This window comes from Dendrobates tinctorius, unplaced genomic scaffold (genome assembly GCF_039654945.1).
Source record: "Dendrobates tinctorius isolate UK_male_01 unplaced genomic scaffold, ASM3965494v1 ptg000014l, whole genome shotgun sequence".
NCBI lineage: Eukaryota > Metazoa > Chordata > Amphibia > Anura > Dendrobatidae > Dendrobates > Dendrobates tinctorius.
This window is the reverse complement of record NW_027361682.1, coordinates 14,144,158-14,168,191: the sequence shown is the minus strand read 5'-3', so window position 1 is coordinate 14,168,191 and position 24,034 is coordinate 14,144,158. Positions and strand designations below refer to the sequence as shown.

The 24,034-nt window shown below is 46.3% G+C and overlaps 1 protein-coding gene across 3 annotated transcripts; it reads left to right on the top strand.

Moving 5' to 3' along the window:
• Positions 1 to 1,743: 1,743 nt before the first annotated feature.
• Positions 1,744 to 22,796, top strand: TVP23C (trans-golgi network vesicle protein 23 homolog C). 3 transcript variants are annotated; one of them, XM_073559637.1, is made up of 7 exons: positions 1,744 to 1,899; positions 2,296 to 2,378; positions 12,781 to 12,925; positions 20,800 to 20,889; positions 20,975 to 21,094; positions 21,818 to 21,946; positions 22,365 to 22,796. In XM_073559637.1, the coding sequence occupies exons 1-7, from the start codon at positions 1,888 to 1,890 to the stop codon at positions 22,395 to 22,397; spliced, it is 612 nt and encodes a 203-aa protein (XP_073415738.1). In that variant the 5' UTR covers positions 1,744 to 1,887; the 3' UTR covers positions 22,398 to 22,796. The 3 variants fall into 3 exon arrangements, with proteins under 3 accessions (XP_073415738.1, XP_073415737.1, XP_073415739.1); XM_073559636.1 differs by lacking the exon at positions 1,744 to 1,899 and adding an exon at positions 1,920 to 2,174; XM_073559638.1 differs by lacking the exon at positions 1,744 to 1,899 and adding an exon at positions 2,075 to 2,094.
• The last annotated feature ends 1,238 nt before the right edge of the window (positions 22,797 to 24,034 follow it).

Sequence of the window (24,034 nt, the reverse complement as noted above, 5' to 3'; positions counted from 1 at the left end):
AAAAACAGTATAAGGCTATGTGCACAAGCTGCGGATTGGTCTGCGGATTTGTATCTGCGGAACCGCAGGTAAAATGAGCCATTTTACCTGCGGATTGGCCTGCGGTTTATCACCTCTACAATGGAGATGGTAAACCGCAGCAGAATCCGCAGAAAAGAAGTGACATGTCATTTCTTTCTGCGGATTCAAAACCGCACCTTTTCCGCAGTTAAAGATCCACATCATGTGCACAGCAGAATGTAAATCACATAGACTTACACGCCACTGTACACTGTCTGCAGAATTGCTGCAGATCCGCAGAGGCCAAAAACGCAGCGTGTGCACACAGCCTAAGTGATAACCCGATCATAGGTTCAAGTCCCCAACAAAATAAACATCTTAAAGGGAATCTCTCACTCAATTTTTCGAGTATCAGCTGCCGGCACCGACATCAGAGGCTTAACTACAGCATTCTGTAATGCTGTAGATAAGCCCCCGATGTAACCTGAAAGCGAAGAAAAATGAGTTAGATCACACTCTCCAGAGGGGCGGTCCGGCGCCTCCCATCTTCTAATGTTGACGTCCTTTTCTTTGCTGCCTGTCGTGGCTCCGGCGCACTGCTCTGCCCTGTTGAGGGCAGAGCAGAATACTGCAGGACTCTGCTCTGCCCTCAAACAGGGCAGAGCAGTGCGCCGGTGCCAGGACAGGCAGCAAAGAGGACGTCATCGCTGCAAGATGTGAGGAGCCGGACCGCCCCCCCGAAGAGTGTGATCTAACTCATTTTTCTTCTCTTTCAGGTTACATCGGGGGCTTATCTACAGCATTACAGAATGCTGTAGATAAGCCTGATGTCGGTGCCGGCAGCTGATAGTCGAAAAATGGAGTGAGAGATTCCCTTTAAATACATAAAGTTACCATCCTGCTCCCCAATTGGCAAAATAAAAAGGATACTTAGGCCACTTTCACACTTCAGGCTTTCGGTATCCGGCACGGTGCGGCAAAAAACCGGACTGCCGGATCCGGCGCCTGTTACGACCAGATCCGTCTTTTTCCCCGTGCTGTATCATTTCTGCCGCATTGCGCCGGATGGCAATGCAGCACGTCCGTTTTTTTCCGGATCCGGAGAAAATAGCCGGTCCGGCATCTGGAAAAAAACGTTGCATGCAACGTTTTTTCCCAACGCCGCACTGGTTTTTCGCACTGCGCATGCCCGGAAACCTCTGCCAGGAATATATCCGGCAGAAAGAAGGATCCGGTGTCTGCGTTTGCGGCCGGATCCGGAAGTCCGGTTTTTCGCCGCATCGTGCCGGGACAAAAAGCCTGAAGTGTGAAAGCGGCCTTAATATCGCATAAAATTATGAATAGTAAAAACAAACAATGGGAGTCGCTGTGACAGATGTTTCTCAGTTTCCACGTGCCCCTTCATATGCAAATAACAAGCGATGACATTACGTGGGGTTTTCATTGTTTCACTCTCTTTGGGGATGTTCTTCTTCAGGGTTTTATATGGTAAAACTAAAAACTTAAGATGACAACTCGTCATGAAAAAAATAAGAAATCTTTCCGAAAAAGGAGAGGAAAAACAAAAATGTATTTTGATAACGTGATGGTGGATGTCACCATGTGATATCTGCTGCCTCACTAGGGCATTTACCTCATGATTTTCTCACAAGTTGCCAGTATGGATTATATCATTTCTCCCGCTGTTGGAGGCTGTGTCACCCCCGCACTGTGTGTAATATGATCCCTTTTTCCTGTCACGGCCGCTCCTAGGGAAGGAGGAGGAGTTTTCCCGCTTTTTTCAGGTGCGCGCTCACGGCTCCTGCGGGACCGCGCTAGCTGGTGAGGACACCGGAAGTGAGTCGTGTACCGGAAGCGTGTGTCTGTGACCGGAGATCCTGCTCTGATATGATGCGGCAGGTAATGGCAGTATCGGGGGCTGTAGTTATCATCCTCGGAGTGGGGTTTCGGTATTGGGGGGCTCAGCGTCCTACTTTATCTTCATTATAACTTGCGTCTGACGCTCAATGCATGCTGGTAGTTGTAGTTCTGGTGTTATTTTCAGCTGTCATGGCGGTTTGTGTTGTCATGTGACACGTTTTCTTATTCTACGAGGTAAATTTTGTAGTTTCCTAGCTGGAAACTTGACAGACATTTTCCCCATCTGCAATCGCTGGGGACCAAAGTTTGGTCAGGTGATGTGCTACACGTGCTGGGTCTTGTAGTTCTACACATGGTTTTTATTTCACTACCAGAGAAAGCAACTTATCTGAGTTACGAAAGTGTGAATGTGACATTCGCTCCTCCTCATCACAGGACAGTAACGACGAGACGGAGGACGTTTCTCTGTTCGACGCAGACGAAGAAACTTCTAGAGGTTCCAAAAGGAAAAAAATACGGTAAATAGAGGCTGAAATTTTGGCATCGCCGTGTGAGGGCTTGCTTTTTCTGTGTACTTTACTGTAAAATGTAGTGAGAGAAACAAGAAGAAAAAAAAAAATTATGACAAATTATTGCAATTCGGCCATTTATTTATTTTTTGGTTTTGCAATGAAAATTACTCCATCTACAAGTGAACAGTCACTTTTAGCTCGGCACGCTCCTTCAGCTGGACAGACGTCAACCATTCACTCATCCGCTATTGATGACTTGTCCTAAAGCTCTGGGTTCAGATGGTCCGTGTAGTGACTGCGACTCTCCCCATTACAGCCTTGTAGACACAGACAAGGCTGTAAGTTCAGGGCGGGAGACTCATGGTCACTACACGGACCATGAAATACGCCAATAATAATAATCTCTTTATATAGCGCCAACATATTCCGCAGCGCTTTACAGTTTGCACACATTATCATCGCTGTCACCAATGGGGCTCAAAATCTAAATCCACTATCAGTATGTCTTTAGAATGTGGAAGGAACCTGGAGGAAACCCACACAAACTCGGGGAGAACATGCAAACTCCTTGCAGATGTTGTCTTTGTTGGGATTTGAACCCAGGACTCCAGTGCTGCAAGGCTAACCACTGAGCCTCTGTGCTGCCTATCATAAACCGTTAACAACATATATATTTATATGCTGTAGTTCGTATCTCCAAGTTTGATGCGGGCTCTGGTGCTGAACCCGCATCTTTCCCCGCACATGATATCTGATCAGCTGTCATGTGTCTTGATAGCTGCGGGTGGATCAGAGATCCACTCGCAGCTGTTAACCAGTTAAGTCCCTCTGTCAGTATCTGACAGTGGGATTTAACACACGCCGGCCGGAAGCGCATCACAAAACCCACCCATTGGGGTTCCTATCACGTTTTCATGGGGAGCCGATAGGTTGTCATGATGGCTGGCAGTCTGCAGAAGACCCCCATGCCTATCCTTGTGAATCTCCTGTGAATGCTGGCTTGTGACCGGGATTCATAAATCGTGATTTCTGCTATACCATAGCAGGGCTGAAGCCCTATGTATAACGCAGGCGATTAAATGATTGAAGCTTCGAGACTCTTAAGGTATGTGCACACGTTGCGCATTTTACTGCGGATCCGCAGCGGATTTGGTCCTGCGGATCCGCAGCAGAATCTGCTGCGGTGTACAGTACCATTTTATCCAATGTAAAACAAAAAACGCTGTGCACATGCTGCGGAAAAATCCGCAGCATAAACACTGTGGGTCTATTTCCGCAGCATGTCTATTTTTTGTGCTGATTCCACAGCGTTTTACACCTGCTCCATTATAGGAATTCGCAGGTGTAAACGCAGTGGAAATCTGCAGAAAATCCGCAGTAAATCTGCACTAAATCCGCAGGTAAAACGCAGGTCATTTTACCTGCGGATTTAGCAAACTCCGCGCGGAAAAATCCGCAGGGTAATATCCTTTAGGATGCACATGTCCTTTAGGAGACCGCCGCAACATTGCAATGAGAGGCAATGAAAATATCATATACAGTATATACCCCAAAATGGTATCAGTCAAAACGTTAAATGTCACCCAGATCCCGAAAATGGCGACAAACACACAAATTTTGGATTTTTTTTTTTTCGTTAAAAATAAATATTTTTTTAAAATATAAATGAACCTATAGATGTTTGGTATTTGCGTACTCGTCTTGACCTGGGGAATTATAATGGCAGGTCAGTTTTACCATATAGTGAACATGGAAAATAAAAAGACCCCCAAAATACTTCTGGAATTACTCTTTTTTCTTTTTTTGCTATTTAACTGCACTTGGAATTTTCTTCCCATTTTCCAGTACATTATATGGTAAAATCAATGGTGTCGTTCAAAAGTACAATTCATCCCGCATAAAACAATGCCTCATATGAGGCCAAATTGACAACAGAAAAATGAAAAAAAAGTTATGGCTCTTTGAAGAAGGGGAGGAACAGATGGAAAATGGCCTTGGTGTGCAGGGGTTAAAGGGAGTTATCCAGTTAAACAAAGAAATTATCATTTATCCACAGGATAGGGTATGATTTACTGATTGTGGGGGTCTGAATGTTGGTAACTGCACCAATTGACAGAATAAGAAACTTTTTCAAAATGACGAATCATGTTGGTTGCCCGACCGCAGCTTTATTCATTCTCTGTGGGACTGCAGGGAAAAAACGAGCTTTCCCATGGGTATGATGGGATTGGCGCACGTTCTGCGGCCCCATTTCTAACATTCTGTCCTGCGGTCGGACACCCCGCTAATCAATACGTTATCACCTCTCCTATGGATTGATAATAACTTGTTTTCATCTCCTTTTTAAGTTCCTACAAAGCCTTTTAACCCCTTAGCGACACCTGATGTAAATTTATAGCCATTGTGTGCACTTGCTACTATGGGGGCCTAGTAACTGCCTGATGTACTTCTGAGAAGTTTGCATTGCCACGGAGTTATTGTGCTGACCCCTGGAACAAGGTTAGTGGCCTCATTTTTATTTTGTACTGCAAAAATTACTTTTTTTTTTTTTTTTTTTTTAATTTAGTTATTACAAACATCCTAATTTTTCTCCTTCGCCTCATTGGGGGACACAGAGACTGTAGGTGTATGCTTCTGCCGCTAGGAGGCTGACATTAAGTGAAAAAAATAGGTTAGCTCCTCCTCCGCAGTATATACCTTCGCCCCTATTGCGGGCGGAAATCAGTTTTCTGCTTTGTGTCCACGGAGGCACACGTCTGGTTTTTCTCCATACCTTTTCTTTGTCTTTTTCCCATGAAGATATGACAGGGGCAACGGATCCTATTGAAAGGGTCCGATTTCCCCAAACCAACAACGGGCGAGCACGTGAGAGTATCGCCTCCACGTATCCTCTCCTGCGACGTGGGACACAATGCTGGACTTTACCCTAACCACCCCTAGGTATTGAAACCATGGGCTGTACAGAGGCACAAGACTAGTCCGTGCGGCCCCCACTGCTCCACCAATGCTCAGACTGCGGTGCTGCAAGGTGGCGGACGGTCCCTCTCCTCACCCCCTGAAGGGGTTAGGACGGTGCAGGCACCCTAGCTCCATCTATCTGTTTTTTTTTTTTTGTCAAAGACCCCCTCACATACCTGCGCTGCAGGCGGAAGAGGATCATCGGAGAGAGGGTCTGGGAGGGCTCCTGGAAGTCTTCGGGCTCAGCGATAGCCATGCAGAGGATACGTCAGGCGGCAACCTGGAATGCCGCACCAATCAGTAGCGCCACCCCCCGGTCGGGTAGGGGGAAAAATTGAGGCCACGGCTTCGGTCGGAGCTATGCCATGGCCAGAAGTCCCGCCCCCAGGACCGCGCATCACTTCCGCCCGCCCTGCACTGGGCGACAAAAGAAATCGAGGCCCTGGCTTCGTAGCGCGGCAAAGCGTAAGTACCGCCCCTAGGCCCGTTTTCACAGCCTGGCGCGCACCGCAGATGTCGGCGTGCGATTTGAAGGAAGATCCACTTGGGGGGGGTGCAGGACTGGGGTAAGTGCCCGAGAGGCCACGCTACAGGGAAAAACGAGGTGCTACCTCCTCCCCATAGACCCAGCAGTGGACAGATACAGTACGTCCGAGAAGGAAAAGACGCACACGTTCTTTTACGCTGCATGCATCTCTTGTCTGGCTGCGTTTCCGCGGGCGCAGAGCAAGCGTTTATGCGAAGCCTGCGATTCCGAACGTGCCCAGGAGCCCTCCCCTGCGACCGCAACCAATGTGTCAAATCCCCTGGAGTGGGCCCGATCACTGTCACAATCCATTGCGTCGCTTACGAGAGCAATAGAGTCCCTTCAAGCCCCAAATAAGGGCAGGGACTGTGGCTCGCTGTCTTTAGAAGGAACCTCCACCTCACTAGATCCTCCGGCCTGCAGGGGCCGCTCTCACTCCAGGCAGACCCGGAGGAAACAAATCCACACGGTGTCGCCCAGTCCATCCGGTGCCTTGGCATCCGTAAGCTCTGCTTCTTGCTCCCCGTCACCAGTGGTTGATAGCGAGCAGACCTCGGATTGCGACTCAGATGAGCCCCTTGACCTGGATCCTCCAGGGTCACGTTAAACAGTGGACAGCCTCATAGAAGCCGTCAATCAGACCCTGGGGATTAAGGATGTTCCCGCAGTGGCTACGGGGCATAAGGTGGCATTTAAGCGAGTGAAGCGTCCGCACCAAATTTTTTCCTCTCACCCTGAGTTTGAGGACATAGTGCAGCGGAATAGAGAATGTCCAAAAAACACTCGAAACAAGGTATCCGTTTGCTCCGAACCTCCGTAAAAAATGGATGGAATCCCCGATAGTGGATCCGCCGGTTTCACGCCTGGCCACTAAGACCCTGTTATCTGTCTCTAGTGTTTCCTCGATTAAGGATCCCACGGACCGCCTTATTGAGAGCTTAGCTCGGTCAGTATATGAGGCGTCAGGGTCTGCACTCGCTCCCTCGTTCGCAGCAACTTGGGTAGCTAAGGCCATGATATCATGGTCAGAAACATTAAACAAGATCGCGCAGGAACAGGATCTACCTGCAGAGATTTCGGAGGTCGCAGGTCAGATGGCGATGGCCGGAGACTATATAATTAATGCGTCTTTGGATGCGGCCAATTGTTCGGCATTTGCTGCTGCTAATGCAATCTCTATCAGAAGAGCCCTGTGGTTGAGGACGTGGCGAGCCGATTCTACTTCTAAGAAGTGCTTGACTTCCCTGCCTTATCAGTGCGGCTGCCTATTTGGGGAAATGTTGGACCAACTTATCTCCGACTCCACAGGAGGAAAGAGTGAGTTTCTCCCTCAACAAAAGGTCAAACCGTTTTTTCGTCACCCTTTTCATGCACATTTTTGGGCCTTTCGCAACCCCGGGTGGACTACAGGGCCCAATTCCGCCGCCTCAGGCCGCCCCAACCAGGATAGGGAGCTGCAGGTCTCGTATAGAGCCAACTCATTGGGAAGAATGCGTGCTCAACAGGCCAGATCGAGAGGATCCAGATCCCAAAGATCATCAGCCAAATGACAATGACTTGAGGCCTTTACCAGACGACACCAGCAGGGTGGGCGGCCGCCTACTCTGGTTTCACCAAGTCTGGGCCAACGTCGCTCACGACGCATGGGTAGAAGAATTGGTGTACTCGGGTTACAAATTAGAATTTGTCAGATGCCCTCCAAGACGTTTTTTTTCTTTCCCGGCTTCTCAGGGTAGATGCCCAGGCAAGAGCTCTATTGGGAGCCATCAAATCGCTCCAGCACAACGGAGTCATTATTCCAGTGCCGGAACACGAAAGAGCTCAGGGATTCTATTCCAACCTCTTTGCGGTTCCCAAAAAGGACGGGTCGGTCAGGCCTGTGTTGGACCTGAAGCTTCTGAACAGATTCGTCAGGATCAGACATTTTCGGATGGAGTCTCTCTCAGTTCAGTCATATCGGCCATGGAGCAGGGAGAATACTTGGCCTCAATAGACATCCAAGATGCATATCTGCATATTCCCATTTTTCCTCCTCATCAGAGGTTCCTACACTTCGCCATCAACGATCAACATTTTCAGTTCGTAGCGCTACCCTTCGGGCTAGCCACGGCTCCCAGAGTGTTCACAAAGGTTATGGCAGTTGTCATGGCCATACTGCATTTTCGAGGCATAGTCGTCTTACCTTATCTGGACGACCTCTTGGTCAAAGGCCCTTCAATACGGGCATGTGAGGAAAATGTCAGCATCACGCTGGATACTCTTGCCCACTTAGGGTGGTTGGTCAATGTGAAGAAGTCATCCCTTTTGCCAGCTCAGAAGATCTCCTTCTTGGGAATGATCTTCGACACTTGCCGAGGGTTGGTGATTCTCCCTCAGGTAAAGGTACTGGCTCTCCGGCAGGGAGTCCGGGCACTTCGCCAACCTGTCTCTCATACCATCCGATCTGGCATGAGGATTCTAGGAAGTATGGTGGCAGCAATGGAAGCGATACCTTTCGCCCAGTTCCATCTTCGCCCCCTGCAGCACGCCCTCCTGTCAGCTTGGGACAAGAACCCTTTCACGCTCGATCGGCAGTGTCGTCTGTCCTCTCAGATCAGACAGTCTCTCGGATGGTGGATAACCAGTTCCTCTCTGACCCAGGGGAAACCATTTCCCCCAGACCATTGGCTGGTGGTGACAACTGACGCCAGTCTCTTCGGCTGGGGAGCGGTGTTTCACCACCACACAACCCAGGGACGGTGGTCGCCACAGGAGGCGATCAATTTATTGGAGATACGAGCAATTCGGCTGGCACTCCAGAAGTTTCATCACCTCCTAGCAGGCCGCCCTGTCCGAATTCAATCGGACAACGCCACGGCAGTGGCTTACATAAATCACCAACGGGGCACTCGCAGCAGAGCAACCATGCGCGAGGTAGGGCATGTTTTTCAGTGGGCCAAAGCAAATCACTCGGTGATTTCAGCAGTTCACATCCCGGGTGTGGAAAACTGGGCAGCAGACTTTCTCAGCCGGGAGGGTCTTGCGTCGGGAGAGTGGTTTCTACATCCCCCAAATCTTCCAGCAGATTTGTCAGCGGTGGGGAACACCGGATGTGGGCCTGATGGCTTCCAGAGTGAACGCCAAGGTGCCCACATATGTCGCTCGGGCCAGGGACCCTCAGGCTACCGCGGTGGATGCGTTGGTTCTGCCATGGAACCAGTTTCGCCTCCCATATCTTTTTCCCTCGCTGCCACTACTTCCGAGAGTCGTCAAGAAGATCAAGACGGAAGGTGTGCCGGCGATCCTGCTCGCCCCAGATTGGCCCCGTCGCACGTGGTACGCAGATCTAATGCTGCTACTCGCCAACGTCCCTTGGCGTCTACTAGAGCGCCCGGATCTACTTTCTCAAGGGCCGATTTGCCACCCGAACTCAGGGGCCCTGTGTTTGACGGCATGGCCGTTTAAATCTTGGATTCTAACCCAGGCAGGGTTCGGGAGCAAGGTGGTCGCTACAATGATTAGCGCCCGGAAGCCTGCTTCGGCACGAGTTTACCACCACACCTGGAAGGTGTTCTTCGCTTGGTGTCGAGGCCGTGGTGTTTCTCCGCTGAGATTCTCGATCCCCAACATCTTAGCTTTTCTCCAGTTGGGCCTAGACTCCGGCTTGGCCCCGAGTTCCCTCAGGAGACAAATATTGGCCTTATCCGTTCTGTTCCAGCGCAGAATTGCTACCAATTTGCAGGTGAAGACTTTTATCCAGGGAGTCTCCCATTTGGTACCTCCCTATAGGGCGCCTATGGATGCCTGGGACCTTAACCTGGTACTAAGTGTTCTGCAGGAAGCTCCATTTGAACCACTGCAGGATGTGTCTCTGAGGTACCTTTCCTGGAAAGTGGTTTTCCTGGTGGCCATCACTTCTATCAGGCGGGTCTCTGAGCTGGCGGCCCTATCCTGCCGAGCTCCTTTCCTCACTTTCCATAAGGATAAGGTGGTGCTCAGACCAGCCCCTCCTTTTCTCCCGAAGGTCGTGTCCTCATTTCACATTAATGAGGATGTTGTCTTGCCTTCTTTTTGTCCAGCCTCATCAATTGGATTAGTCTCCACTGCCAGACCGCTCTGACCAATATGCATCTCTCCTGATGAACCCGCAGTAGGGGGAAACGCGTTGAGTGTGCGGACTATATCTGAGGAATGATGTTATCATGGACCTTATGGATATTATTATGAAGGAGTATATATTCACAGATAAGTACTGTTTTGTTTTGTTTTGTTTTCCCCATGAATGGGCTTATTGTCAGTATCTGGTGATTTAAACTAGGGGTACGATATATATCTGATATCTGGAGTGGCTGTAGCACCCCTACTAATTTACACTGAGACTTGAAAATCTGGTACATTCAGTGGTGTCTTTTGTTTGCTTTCATGATTTCTGACAATTTGTTATCAGATAAGCCGTCCCTGTTTACCTACCGTTGATTCATCATTGTGTCTAATAGGCAGTTTTTTATCTGGGTACTTGATGTGACAATTTTTATATATTCTTCATATACATAACATAGTGGTTTTGGGAAAGGGCATAATTTGCTACAAATTTATATGTAACTGGTTCTACTGTGTGTGAGTGTTATGCATCTATTCAGACTGTCTGGACTTTCTACCTTTCCTCACATGCATATATGATTGTATAAATCTACTTTACTGCATTCATGAAGATATTCTAAGCAAATGGATACAGGCCATCTAGCCCTCTGTTTCTAATCTGTCGTCTTATAGGATGATATAGGAGATTAGGGATAGCCATCGCACGAGCTGGGGCGCCATTCTCGTCTTTCTTAGGGTGCCAACCTCCGCACCTAGGTAGGTGTTCAGATAGTCATTTTGTATAGGGCCAGGTCACTCTTTTCTTCACATCGGCTGAGTGAAATTGTTATCAGATGGTAGCACGTATTATCAATTTTTATATATCTTTATGTCCATTTCCCCCTTTTTTTTTTCCCGTTTTTGGGCTATAATAGTATTGTGCAGTTTTTAACTGCTATGATTCAGGTTTTTCTGACCACATGATTGTATTGGCAGATTCAGCTGGTTAGATTTGGTTTGACTGCTATACCTTATCTCTTTCCAGCAATACAATAGCCCGTTTTTTACTAGGCTTTATCATAGGGGACATCTGTGCAATTTTATATTGTTATTTTTGTACTTAATAAAAGTTATATTTTAATAGGGTTTTTTTCAGTTAGTCAGCTCCGGTGCACCGTGTGAAAAAGGCTCTTCACACATTAGACCTGGTAAGAGCCCTCCGGAGGTACGTGTCGCGGACGGCGCCCTTTCGTCAGATGGACACGCTGTTCGTGCTCCCCGAAGAGCGCAGGAAGGGACTCGCCTCAAAATCGACCATAGCCAGATGGATTTGTTTGACTATTCAGGAGTCCTACCGCATTAGAGGTACGCCGATTCCAGCAGGGATTGGAGCGCACTCTACTCGGGCTGTGGGCGCCTCTTGGGCGCTTCGGCATCAAGCTTCGACGGAACAGGTTTGCAAGGCAGCAACCTGGTCCAGCCTGCACACATTTGCCAAACATTACAATATCCATACTCAGGCCTCAGCGGATGCGAGCCTGGGTAGAAGGATCCTCCAAGCAGCGGTGGCGCACCTTTAAACAAGAGGTGCATGTAGCTTGGATCGGTGAGTCAATCTCCCACCCTGGGACTGTTTTTGGACGTCCCACAGTCTGTGTCCCCCAATGAGGCGAAGGAGAAACATGAATTTTTGTGAGAAATCACAGTAAAATCCTTTTCTCCGAGACGCTCATTGGGGGACACAGCACCCACCCTATTAGCCAGTTGGCTCTTGTTTAAATTAATATATGTTTACTTGTTTGATATAGGGGTGGTGTTTTTCGTTGGAAATGTTGTACCTGTATTAAGGCTGATTTTGTTGTCCTCCTGCTTTGGCACCAAACTGATTTCCGCCCGCAATAGGGGTGAGAGTGTATACTGTGGAGGAGGAGCTAACCTCTTTTTTTCACTTAGTGTCAGCCTCCTAGCGGCAGAAGCATACACCCACAGTCTGTGTCCCCCAATGAGCGTCTCGGAGAAAAGGATTTTACTGTGAGTTCTCACAAAAATCCATGTTTTAAAGTGAATGGTGTCTTTTAAAAGATACAATTGCAAAAATCAATCTCGTCCCAAGGTTAGGTCAACAGAAAAATATGCAAAAAATATGGATTATGAATCTGATTTAATAGCTGGAATAAAAAAGAAAAATGGTGGCATCAAAAAAGGGTTATTGATAAAAGATGGTGACATTCGATTTGCAGGACACATAAGTAATTGTGATTTCTGGACGGGGACCATGCAAACCGGCTTTTTACCCAATGGCATCTGCCCACTCCTCTTTTGATTAGCCCGCCTGGCGAGTTGTAATGCCCCGTCGGTCACACATCCCCACCACAGGTGCGGAAGCCAAGGAACAATAGTGGCAGGTTACAGCTGCTCCTCCTTCCACATCACTTTGGGTATGTGCACACGTTGCGGATTCCATTGTGGATTTTTCCGCGCGGATTCTGCAGAATCCGCAGGTAAAATGACCTGCGTTTTACCTGCGAGTTTTCTGCAAATTTTGTGCGGATTTCGCCTGCGTTTTTACACCTGCGGATTCCTATAATGGAGTAGGTGTAAAAGCGCTGCGGAATCCGCACAAAGAATTGACATGCTGTGGAAAATAAACCGCTGCTTTACTGCGCGGAATTGTCCGCAGCATGTGCACAGCGGTTTTTGTTTTCCATAGGTTTACATGGAATTGTACACCGCATGGAAAACTGCTGCGGGTCCAAATTCGCTGCGGTGATATCCGCAAGGTGTGCACTTACCGTAACAACCAGGATATAATCTTGTTCTGTGTCTCATCTGTATTTTATTATAACAGGTCTGTTTTTCCGTTAGGCATCCCATTGCTTCGTTTTTCCATCTGTTTTTTCGAGTGAGCGCCATAATTGTGTATCTCCTGTGCGATCTCGTCTCCTCAAGCTTCATTGCCTGCATGGTGACCATTATTCTGCTGCTGTCCTGCGACTTCTGGGCAGTGAAGGTGAGTGGATATAGATTGGGTGTGAGAAGGAAAAAAACAAACCACCTTTTTATTCTACCTGGGTGATTTTGTTATTTGCGCCCCTTCTCAGAGCCATAACATTTTTTTATTTTGACGTCTTTTTGTTTTGTGTGACGAGTTGTACTTTTGAGTGACAACATTTATTTTGTCATATAGCGTACTGGAAAATGGGGAAAAAAAAATTCCAAGTGCGTTGACATTGCAAAAAAAAACTTCAATTCCGAATTTTTTTTTAAATTTAATTTACCATGTTCACGAAATGCTGAAACTGACCTGGTAATATGATTCTCCACGGTCATTACGAGTATGCAGATGCCAAACGTGTATAGGTTATTTTTTTTTTAATTTATGGTATTTTTCGGACTATAAGATGCATCAGACCATAAGACACACCCATGTTTTAGAGAAGGAAATTAGTAAAAAAATGTAAGCAAAAAATGTGGTTAATAGAGTTGAGCGAATTTGTTTGGGTCCTCACTTATTCGGCAAGCTATAGCGCTTACCGAATAAGCTACAGCGGGAACCCAGATACATGGAGCATGTCGGCTGATCGGCGCCGCAGCTGCATGTGTCACGGCTGTGTTATAGCCCATGCATGGAGAGCCTGTGTGTTGGGCTCTCCATGCATGTGCTGTGACAGTGACACTGCCACGACACAAGAAGTTGTGGCGCTGATCAGCCGGTGCGCTCCATGTGTCTGGGGTCTTGCTGTAGCTTATTCAGTAAGCGCTATAGTTTGCCGCTCAACTCTAGTGGTCAATTCTATACTAATATCCCCTATCCTAGAATATATACTGCTCAAAAAAAATAAAGGGAACACTATTCCATTTGCAACAGGCTGTTTGTGTTCCCTTTATTTCTTTGAGCAGTATATATCACTCCAATTCAGGTATGCATGGTCTCCCCTCATCCCTATCCTGGTAGGTATGGTACCCCCCTTATCCCTATCCTGGTAGGCATGGTCCCTCCCCTTATCTCTATCCTAGTAGGCATGGTCCATCCTCATCCCGATCGGCGTGGGCCCCCCTCTTCCCTAACCTGGTAGGCATGGCCCCCATCAGAAAAACATAAAAAACATAAACCATTCTACTTGCCTTCCCTGCGCTCCCTTGCAGCTTCCTGTTCCGATACCAGCAACTGATTTAAGCTTGTAAATAGCGCTTGGCAGGGACGCTATGCGGTGCCTACAAGCAGAGGACAGCTACCAGAATACTTACTGCTCCCCACACCAGAACCATGGGCGTGTGGAGTAGTAAATATTCACCGATCTTTAATAGCGGGCACAGTGTTAGCCACAGCCGCCGGCATCCTGCAGCTGCCGGTCGTTGACGTGTGCATGCTACTAAAGGAAACGCATATTCAATGTTGAGCAGTGAATATTCTTTCTCTTTAATAGCGGCAACACGTGATTGCGCAGGAGCCAGTGGCTACTGCTCCTGGTCCCGCTATTTAAGATCAATAAATATTCACTGCTATCCACGCCTATGGGAGTGGAGAGCAGTGAATATTCATTCCCTTAAGTGAAAGCCCAGCAGCTGCAGGAAGCCGGCGCCTGCGGTTAACAAGTGTCTGCTATTAAAGAGCAGTGAATATTCATTTCTCTTTAACAGTGGACACAGGAGTTAGCTGCAGCAGCCAGCTGCTGCCTCCAGTGACCTGCTGCTCCACGGCTGCAGTTCCCCATCCATAGCCAGAGCAGATACATCAGGACTATAAGACACAATCCACATTTTTGGAGGGAAAAACATGCGTCTTTTAGTCTGAAGAATCGGTAAATGGTGAAGAGAAAAAAAATCCAAAATTTGTATGAAAAATCTTTTGTTTTTTCGCTGTTTTCCAAGACTCCACCATTTTTCAGGATCTGGGGCTGGGTGATGGATTATTTTTTTGTGGTCTTAACTGACATTTTTCCTGATTCCTAGATCTATATAGAGAAACACGGTACTCATACAGTATGAAGTATTGGTGCTCAAGTAAGGTATCCAGCCCGTCTTATCCGCAGAGAGAAAACTTGTCACTGAAAAATTTTTTTGCAGTAAAAGATTCTATTTATTAATATCCAGGTGACAATTGTTAAACGTTTTCAATCCCAGATTGGAACTCATCAGAACTGGTTTAGAGAACGGTTCTATGTTCTGCCTTGTGTAATGACACCTCAATGAGACAAGATGCCTGGATATTGTCCTGGGATCTGTGTGCAGCAGCGCATATGTGGAGTGCGACCTCTGTCGCTGTGGTTTTTTTACTCCTTTTATAAGGAAGTGTAATGCTTTTTACTAATATTTTGTTTGGTTTCTTTTTATTTTAACATATTCCCTATGAAAGACGTACATATAGCCTCTTGTGTACGGAGGGGGCTCGGCACTCAGAACAGGTGTTGGCATATGTCTCTGACAACAGCGACCGGATATGGCTCTGATAGCTGCTGTTTAACTATTTCTGTGCCAATGTCGATCTTCTGACAACATTCAAGTGGTTGTGATTACCGTACGCACAGTATACAGTTGTGGCCAAAAGTATTGACACCCCTGCAATTCTGTCAGATAATACTCAGTTTCTTCCTGAAAATGATTGCAAACACAAATTCTTTGTTATTATTATCTTCATTTAATTTGTCTTAAATGAAAAAACACAAAAGAGAATGAAGCAAAAAATTGATCATTTCACACAAAACTCCAAAAATGGGCCAGACAAAAGTATTGGCACCCTCAGCCTAATACTTGGTTGCACAACCTTTAGCCAAAATAACTGCGACCAACCGCTTCCGGTAACCATCAATGAGTTTCTTACAATGCTCTGCTGGAATTTTAGACCATTCTTCTTTGGCAAACTGCTCCAGGTCCCTGATATTTGAAGGGTGCCTTCTCCAAACTGCCATTTTTAGATCTCTCCACAGGTGTTCTATGGGATTCAGGTCTGAACTCATTACTGGCCACCTTAGAAGTCTCCAGTGCTTTCGCTCAAACCATTTTCTAGTGCTTTTTGAAGTGTGTTTTGGGTCATTGTCCTGCTGGAAGACCCATGACCTCTGAGGGAGACCCAGCTTTCTCACACTAGGCCCTACATTATGCTGCCAAATTTGTTGGTAGTCTTCAGACTTCATAAAGCCATGCACACGGTCAAGCAGTCCAGTGCCAGAGGCAGCAAAGCAACCCCAAAACATCAGGGAACCTCCGCCATATTTGACTGTAGGGACCGTGTTCTTTTCTTTGAATGCCTCTTTTTTTCTCCTGTAAACTCTATGTTGATGCCTTTGCCCAAAAAGCTCTACTTTTGTCTCATCTGACCAGAGAACATTCTTCCAAAACGTTTTAGGCTTTTTCAGATATGTTTTGGCAAACTCCAGCCTGGCTTTTTTATGTCTCGGGGTAAGAAGTGGGGTCTTCCTGGGTCTCCTACCATACAGTCCCTTTTCATTCAGACACCGACGGATAGTACGGGTTGACACTGTTTTACCCTCGGACTGCAGGGCACCTTGAACTTGTTTGGATGTTAGTCGAGGTTCTTTATCCAACATCCGCACAATCTTGCATTGAAATCTCTTGTCAATTTTTCTTTTCCGTCCACATCTAGGGAGGTTAGCCACAGTGCCATGGGCTTTAAACTTCTTGATGACACTGCGCACGGTAGACACAGGAACATTCAGGTCTTTGGAGATGGACTTGTAGCCTTGAGATTGCTCATGCTTCCTCACAATTTGGTTTCTCAAGTCCTCAGACAATGGAGAAAAGAAAGAAGACCAATGTGGTACACACAAGGACACAGGACAGAGGTTGAGTCAACTTTAATCCATGTCAACTGGCTGCAAGTGTGATTTAGTTATTGCCAACACCTGTTAGGTGCTGTTAATTACTCAAATTAGAGAAGCATCACATGATTTTTCGAACAGTGCCAATACTTTTGTCCACCCTCTTTTTTATGTTTGGTGTGGAATTATATCCAATTTGGCTTTAGGACAAATTAAATGAAGATAATAATACCAAAGAATTTGTGTTTGCAATCATTTTCAGGAAGAAACTGAGTATTATCTGACAGAACTGCAGGGGTGTCAATACTTTTGGCCACAACTGTATAGTACAATCGATCAAATGCAGGATCAAGTCCCTCAAAGGGACTAAAATATATACAGTGAAAATTTTAAGTTGTTTAAAAGTTTTACAAGTTCAAAACATACTCTCTTTTCCCAATTAAAAAAACAAACGAAAATAAATGTTTAATATTCCCGAGCAGGGCTGTGGAGTTGGTGTTAATTTTGGTGGAGGTCGGTATAAAATGGATCGACTCTTGCTCATAATATATCTAATAAATTGGTTACAGTAGTACAATGCAGGATGTGATGTAAATGTTTTCATAATAATTTGGGAAAGTTATGAAATGCCCTATAAATGCCTGTACTGTTCCTGATCTAAGGATCTCGGTCTTTAGTTTAAAGGGAATCTGTCACCCCTTTTTAGTGATATCATGTAAAGATATCCCCCAATTGTGCGTCCCCTAAGGATTCTTTTAGGATTTTTTTATTCCCCACCCCCCCCCACCCGACCCCGCACTTTTGATGCAAAAATACCTTTGTTATGTTGAAGAGGTATGCAAATCGCCGCTGTCCGATGGGCGTGGCTTAGGCCTGTTTCACACATCAGTTTTTCACCATCAGTCAAAATCTGCCGTTTTGCAAAAAAAACGGATCCACCATTTTTCTTGGCGGATCCGTTTTTTTCCCCATTGACTTGCATTATCGATGGATTTTGACTGATGGTTGTCCGTCCCATCCGTATTTCTGCGGATCCGCCAAAATTTTGGCATCCGCTGACATCACAGGACGGACAATGCAACGTTTTTTTGGTGGCCGGATCCACATTTTTGCCTTTCGCTAGAGATTTAACCCTAAATCCAATGTGGCTGCTGGACAAAACTCTCTCTTCACAGCGTGACTGCCGATATCCCAAACGACATTGCGGCGACCCGACATCTTCATCACGACCATTTGCCGCTGACATTCCCGCGATAGCCCGCCCTCTTCTTCGCGGACATTCCCGCGATAGCCCGGCTTCTTCCCGCGATAGCCCGGCCTGTTCCCGCGATAGCCCGGCCTCTTCTTTGCGGACATTCCCGCAATAGCTCGGCCTCTTCTTTGCGGACATTCCCGCAATAGCCCGGCCTCTTCTTTGCGGACATTCCCGCAATAGCCCGGCCTCTTCTTTGCGGACATTCCCGCAATAGCCCGGCCTCTTCTTTGCGGACATTCCCGCAATAGCCCGGCCTCTTCTTTGCGGACATTCCCGCAATAGCCCGGCCTCTTCTTTGCGGACATTCCCGCAATAGCCCGGCCTCTTCTTTGCGGACATTCCCGCAATAGCCTGGCCTCTTCGCGGACATTCCCGCAATAGCCCGGCCTCTTCTTCGCGGACATTCCCGCGATAGCCCGGCCTGTTCCCGCGATAGCCCGGCGTCTTCTTTGCGGACATTCCCGCAATAGCCCGGCTTCTTCCCGCGATAGCCCGGCCTGTTCCCGCGATAGCCCGGCCTCTTCTTTGCGGACATTCCCGCGATAGCCCGGCCTCTTCTTTTGCGGACATTCCCGCGATAGCCCGGCCTCTTCTTTGCGGACATTCCCGCGATAGCCCGGCCTCTTCTTTGCGGACATTCCCGCAATAGCCCGGCCTCTTCTTTGCGGACATTCCCGCGATAGCCCGGCCTCTTCTTTGCGGACATTCCCGCAATAGCCCGGCCTCTTCTTTGCGGACATTCCCGCAATAGCCCGGCCTCTTCTTTGCGGACATTCCCGCAATAGCCCGGCCTCTTCTTTGCGGACATTCCCGCAATAGCCCGGCCTCTTCTTTGCGGACATTCCCGCAATAGCCCGGCCTCTTCTTTGCGGACATTCCCGCAATAGCCCGGCCTCTTCTTTGCGGACATTCCCGCAATAGCCCGGCCTCTTCTTTGCGGACATTCCCGCAATAGCCCGGCCTCTTCTTTGCGGACATTCCCGCAATAGCCCGGCCTCTTCTTTGCGGACATTCCCGCAATAGCCCGGCCTCTTCTTTGCGGACATTCCCGCAATAGCCCGGCCTCTTCTTTGCGGACATTCCCGCAATAGCCTGGCCTCTTCTTTGCGGACATTCCCGCAATAGCCCGGCCTCTTCTTCGCGGACATTCCCGCGATAGCCCGGCCTCTTCCCGTTATAACACGCCCTTTTCCCGCGATAGCCCGGCCTCTTCTTCGCAGACATTCCCGTGATAGCCCAGCCTCTTCCCGCGACATCGGCGGTATTTTTTATTTCAGCGCGGTTCCTTTAACTTTTCTCTCATCAACGGTCCGGTGGCCCCCGTTGGTGTTTCCACGGCTACGGATCCGTTCTCCGCCTTTTTGGCGGATGACTACTGACACAAAAAACGTAAGTGTGAAACAGGCCTTAGTCGGCTTCCCCCCCCCAGGCTTGCTGAGCGTACTCTTCATCTGTGAATATCACAGATAACGTTGTGTGCCGCGCTTGCGCATTCAAAGAGGCCTCTGGCGCCTGCGCAGTATGCTTTGCCCAACTGTGGGCGAAGCATATAAGTGGTACTGCGCATAAGCCGGTATTTTCCAGTGTGGTTTATGCCACGGAACTGTGTCCTGCATGTGAACACCTCCGGGGCATAGACCGGGCTGGAAAATACCGGCGCATGCGCAGTACCACTTATATGCTTCGCCCACAGTTGGGCAAAGCATACTGCGCAGGCGCCAGAGGCCTCTTTGAATGCGCAAGCGCGGCAAACAACGTTATCTGTGATATTCACAGATGAAGATTACGCTCAGCAAGCCAAGGAGGGGGGGGGGAAAGAAGGCAAATAAGCCCCACCCATCGGACCGGACCGCGGCGATTTGCATACCTCTTCACCAACATAAAAGTATTTTTGCATCAAAGGTGCGGGGTTGGGGGCGAATACAAAATCCTAAAAGAACCCTTAGGGGACGCACAATTGGGTGATATCTTTACATGATATCACTAAAAAGGGGTGACAGATTCCCTTTAAATAAATCTGTGCTGCACTTTATGTACAGGCGCAGTAGTGACCAGTGCTGTAGGGTCAGAGGTGGAAGTCAGGGAAGATGAGGAGTGTGAGGATTGGATTACTGACTCTACAGCTCTGCCACAGAGTCCGTAAAAGTCCAATCTGTGAAAATATAATATTAATTAACCTATACGTAAAGAAAAAGAACTGGTATTGTCTATTACTGCTATCAAAATGTTGTATGTACCCCAAATTGATACAAATCAAATCTAAAGGCAAGCCCCCACACATCCATCAACACAAAAATAGTTATTACGAGTCTCAGTAAATGGCGACACTAAACCACTTTTTTTTTTTTTTTTTTTTTTTACAAAGTTCTTAACTTTTTTATATTAAACTTTTTAAAATAATTTTAAAAAATCTCTACTTGTTTAGTATCGCCATAATTGTACTGACTGAAGATTCATGTTACCTCAGTTATTTTTACTGAACAATGAATGCTGTAAAAGCACATCCAAAAGCACAATGGTGTAATTGCTCTGTTTTTCAATACATTGTAAGGTAAAATGAACGGTGTCTTCAATACAACTCCATTCTGTAAAAGAAAAAGATAAAAAACACAAGCCCTGATCTGTCTTTGTTGACAGATAAATAATAGACCTCATCCAAACATCAGAGTTTCGTGTACGAGTGCTATCTGTATTTTTCATGGAAGGCACTCGTACTCGTGAAGGTCTATGAAGCCATTCACTTGTATGTGATTTTTCACAAGCTGATCGATAAACTGAAGATCTCGGAGAACTGTCAGTGTAAACGCTCCTCATAAGCTTCCACATGTAATCGATCTCTCTCACTTGCAGAACATCACCGGCAGGTTACTGGTGGGGCTGAGATGGTGGAACCAAGTGGATGACGATGGGAAGAGTCACTGGGTGTATGAATCCAGGAAAGTAAGGCCTAATTCTCACTGCAGATACTTACCTGTCACCGTTGTACGCATCACTGTAACTAATGATCCATCTCTCACTTCTCAAGACAGGAAAGAAATCGTCTGAAGCAGAGTCGCGCATCTTCTGGCTCGGCCTCGTCTCCTGCCCCATTATTTGGGTGATCTTTGCCTTCACTGCTTTGATTTCTTTGAAAGTAAAATGGCTGGTGAGTGTCCTACATTGGTCACAGCACCCCAAATATCGCTGACAATGATTGCACATCATTGTACACCATCTGACCCATGTGGACATCCTCTTGGGATGTCAGAAGATAGCAAATTTGAGTGGTGGGAGGTTTCCTATTAAATTGTAGCAGAAAACTTTTTCAGCAGCAATTTATTTATCAAGAAATGTGCCACTTTGCAGTGATTTTTGGTATAAAATCTGTTCAGTTTCTTCTTTTACTTTTTTTTTTTTTTTTTCTCATCATCCAAGAGCTATTACAACTTTAAATTTCCATATATCTAGTCATTTGAGGACTTGTGTTTTTTTGGGGTTTTTTTGCAGCGCGACTTGTAGTTTTCAATGATGCCTTAGACAGTATTGAAAAATCGGCCACAAATGAGTTATGGCTAAATAAAAAAAAAAAAAGTGCTAAAATTTTGTCTGGGATTTTTTTGATGTTCACTTTGGGGTAGAAATATCTGGTAACATTGTTCTATGGTTCATTACACTACACACATCTGTTGTCCATGTACGGTAGATGTCACCAAGGGGTTAGTGAGTGCGTGTGTGTGTATAATTCTTTACATTTGCGTGCGACAACAAAATACAGAGACTTAACATTAATGAGCATAACTTTTGTAGCGTCTCCAATTGCTATAAATATATGTGGGCACACGGTTTATATTGGACATCATTAATGAACAGTACACATCTTCTCTCCCAGGCTGTGGTTATCATGGGGGTCTCTCTTCAGGGTGCAAATCTTTACGGCTACATCAAATGTAAAGTGGGCTCACCGAAGAACCTGACCAGCATCGCCACCAATTACTTTGGAGGCCAGTTTCTTAGACAGGTGAGTGGTGATCAGTTGTGACATCGCGAGGGGCTTGGTAATCACTGGAGATGCCAAGACATAAGTGCTGGAGGAGGAAGCTCACGCTGCACTGGTCTGACTTCCACGGAGTAACAAAGTGAAAGCCAGACTGGGATTGCATGAATCTTTTGGATCCTATTAACACTGATGCCATAAATATGGATGTGATTGGGCCCACACAACACATGCATATGCCTCTGATGCTGTAAGTTTGGGTATAGAGCTGGAATTGCAGCCATACTACCGACACCAAAATACAACTGCAGTGTGGTTATCTCTAAGATCAATATTTCACCTTTTTCGAGGATGGGCCAGAGAATCCTTTGGTCGGGCATAGCACATAATATCCATTATTTTTAATTTTTTAATGTACTGCATTGTTTTCTGTGTTTTTCAGACCTTTTCCAGGGAATCGAAAACAGAGACATAATCTTCCCCTGACACTTGCACAGAGCGGATCATACTCTACCGGCGAGAAGACGCCGGTTACTTTGTCTAATTTCCGCTGATGATTTTTCTCTCGGAATCTTTTTTTTTTCTTTTTTTTTTAACTCTCCCCATCACATTGGGTTAACTGATATGGATGCTGGTCTGGGTCTGGTAGAGACCCCTGTATGATTGCTGCTCTGGGGATTCCTATCCGCTCTTTATGGTGGAGCGGAGGAGATAAGTTCCCTGTGTGCACCATGTGCTGCAAGAGACGCTGCGCTTTTTCTTTCCAAGCAATATCTTTCTGATGAGCATAACACTGTGCTGGTGTTTGGGTTACAGATGTAAATATATGTACATGTGATGAGACATTTTATGCAAATAAATTAAAGATAACTTACATGTGTTCTGATTGGTTAATGTAAATTAATATTGGATCTGTTGAGGGCTCACCCCTGATGATCAATCAGCGGCAATACATAGATGGTAAATTTTGAAGAGGGAAGCTGATGGGGGTGTGTTTGTTGGACCCCACATTCCAGATATAGATTGGCTCTTTCAACGCTTACCCCTGTGGGTGCAGGAATTAACTATTGAGAGTCAGATATACAGGTGAGTGTGTCACATGAATGTGAGAAGCGCTTACCCTGCCGTCTGCTTTCCATGTGCTAATGTACACGTGTAATTTACCCCACATTGTGACAAATTTGTTAGGCAGAGCTTGGGTTAACAACAGCTATTTGTCAAAAGTAAATTGATGCAGTTGGGTGAAATTGGTGTAAAACTTCAGGTTGCGCAGCAACTTCTGCAACATTTCAATACATTTTCTTCTACAAAATGAAAACTGATGCTGTGGGGAAAAAAAAGCTTCAAATTTTTTTTTTTTAATGTGCCATGTATATACTTGAAAAATGGTGCATTTGAAAACTGTAAAGCTCCTGTTAAAATCTAAGAAAAATTAAAATAGCTCTTAGAAAACAATCATTTTTTTTTTTATTGTGCAAAAGTAGTTATCAGAAAAACTCAAGTACAGAAAAAAAACAGCAGAATTTTTTTTACACACACTAACTCACACTAGAACTTGAAAAACTTTTTATTTTACAGCTAATAAAAATGACAACTTGCAAATACAGTTGTGGCCAAATGTATTGACACCCCTGCAAGTTTGTCAGATAATACTCAGTTTCTTCCTGAAAAAGATTGCAATCTCAAATTCTTTGGTATTATTATCTTCATTTAATTTGTCTTAAATGAAAAAACACAAAAGAGAATGAAGCAAAAAGCAAAACATTGATCATTTCACACAAAACTCCAAAAATGGGCCAGACAAAAGTATTGGCACCCTCAGCCTAATACTTGGTTGCACAACCTTTAGCCAAAATAACTGCGACCAACCGCTTCCGGTAACCATCAATGAGTTTCTTACAATGCTCTGCTGGAATTTTAGACCATTCTTCTTTGGCAAACTGCTCCAGGTCCCTGATATTAGAAGGGTGCCTTCTCCAAACTGCCATTTTTAGATCTCTCCACAGGTGTTCTATGGGATTCAGGTCTGGACTCATTGCTGGCCACCTTAGAAGTCTCCAGTGCTTTCGCTCAAACCATTTTCTAGTGCTTTTTGAATTGTGTTTTGGGTCA

What these genes read in the sequence shown, in the direction of transcription:
- TVP23C (XM_073559636.1), top strand. Translation starts at nt 2,007, where the DNA reads ATGCATGCTGGTAGTTGTAGTTCTGGTGTTATTTTCAGCTGTCATGGC. An exon ending in GGGGACCAAAGTTTGGTCAG is followed by an intron (nt 2,175 to 2,295) that starts GTGATGTGCTAC and finishes TCCTCATCACAG; the next exon opens with GACAGTAACGACGAGACGGA. An exon ending in TCCAAAAGGAAAAAAATACG is followed by an intron (nt 2,379 to 12,780) that starts GTAAATAGAGGC and finishes TTTTTCCGTTAG; the next exon opens with GCATCCCATTGCTTCGTTTT.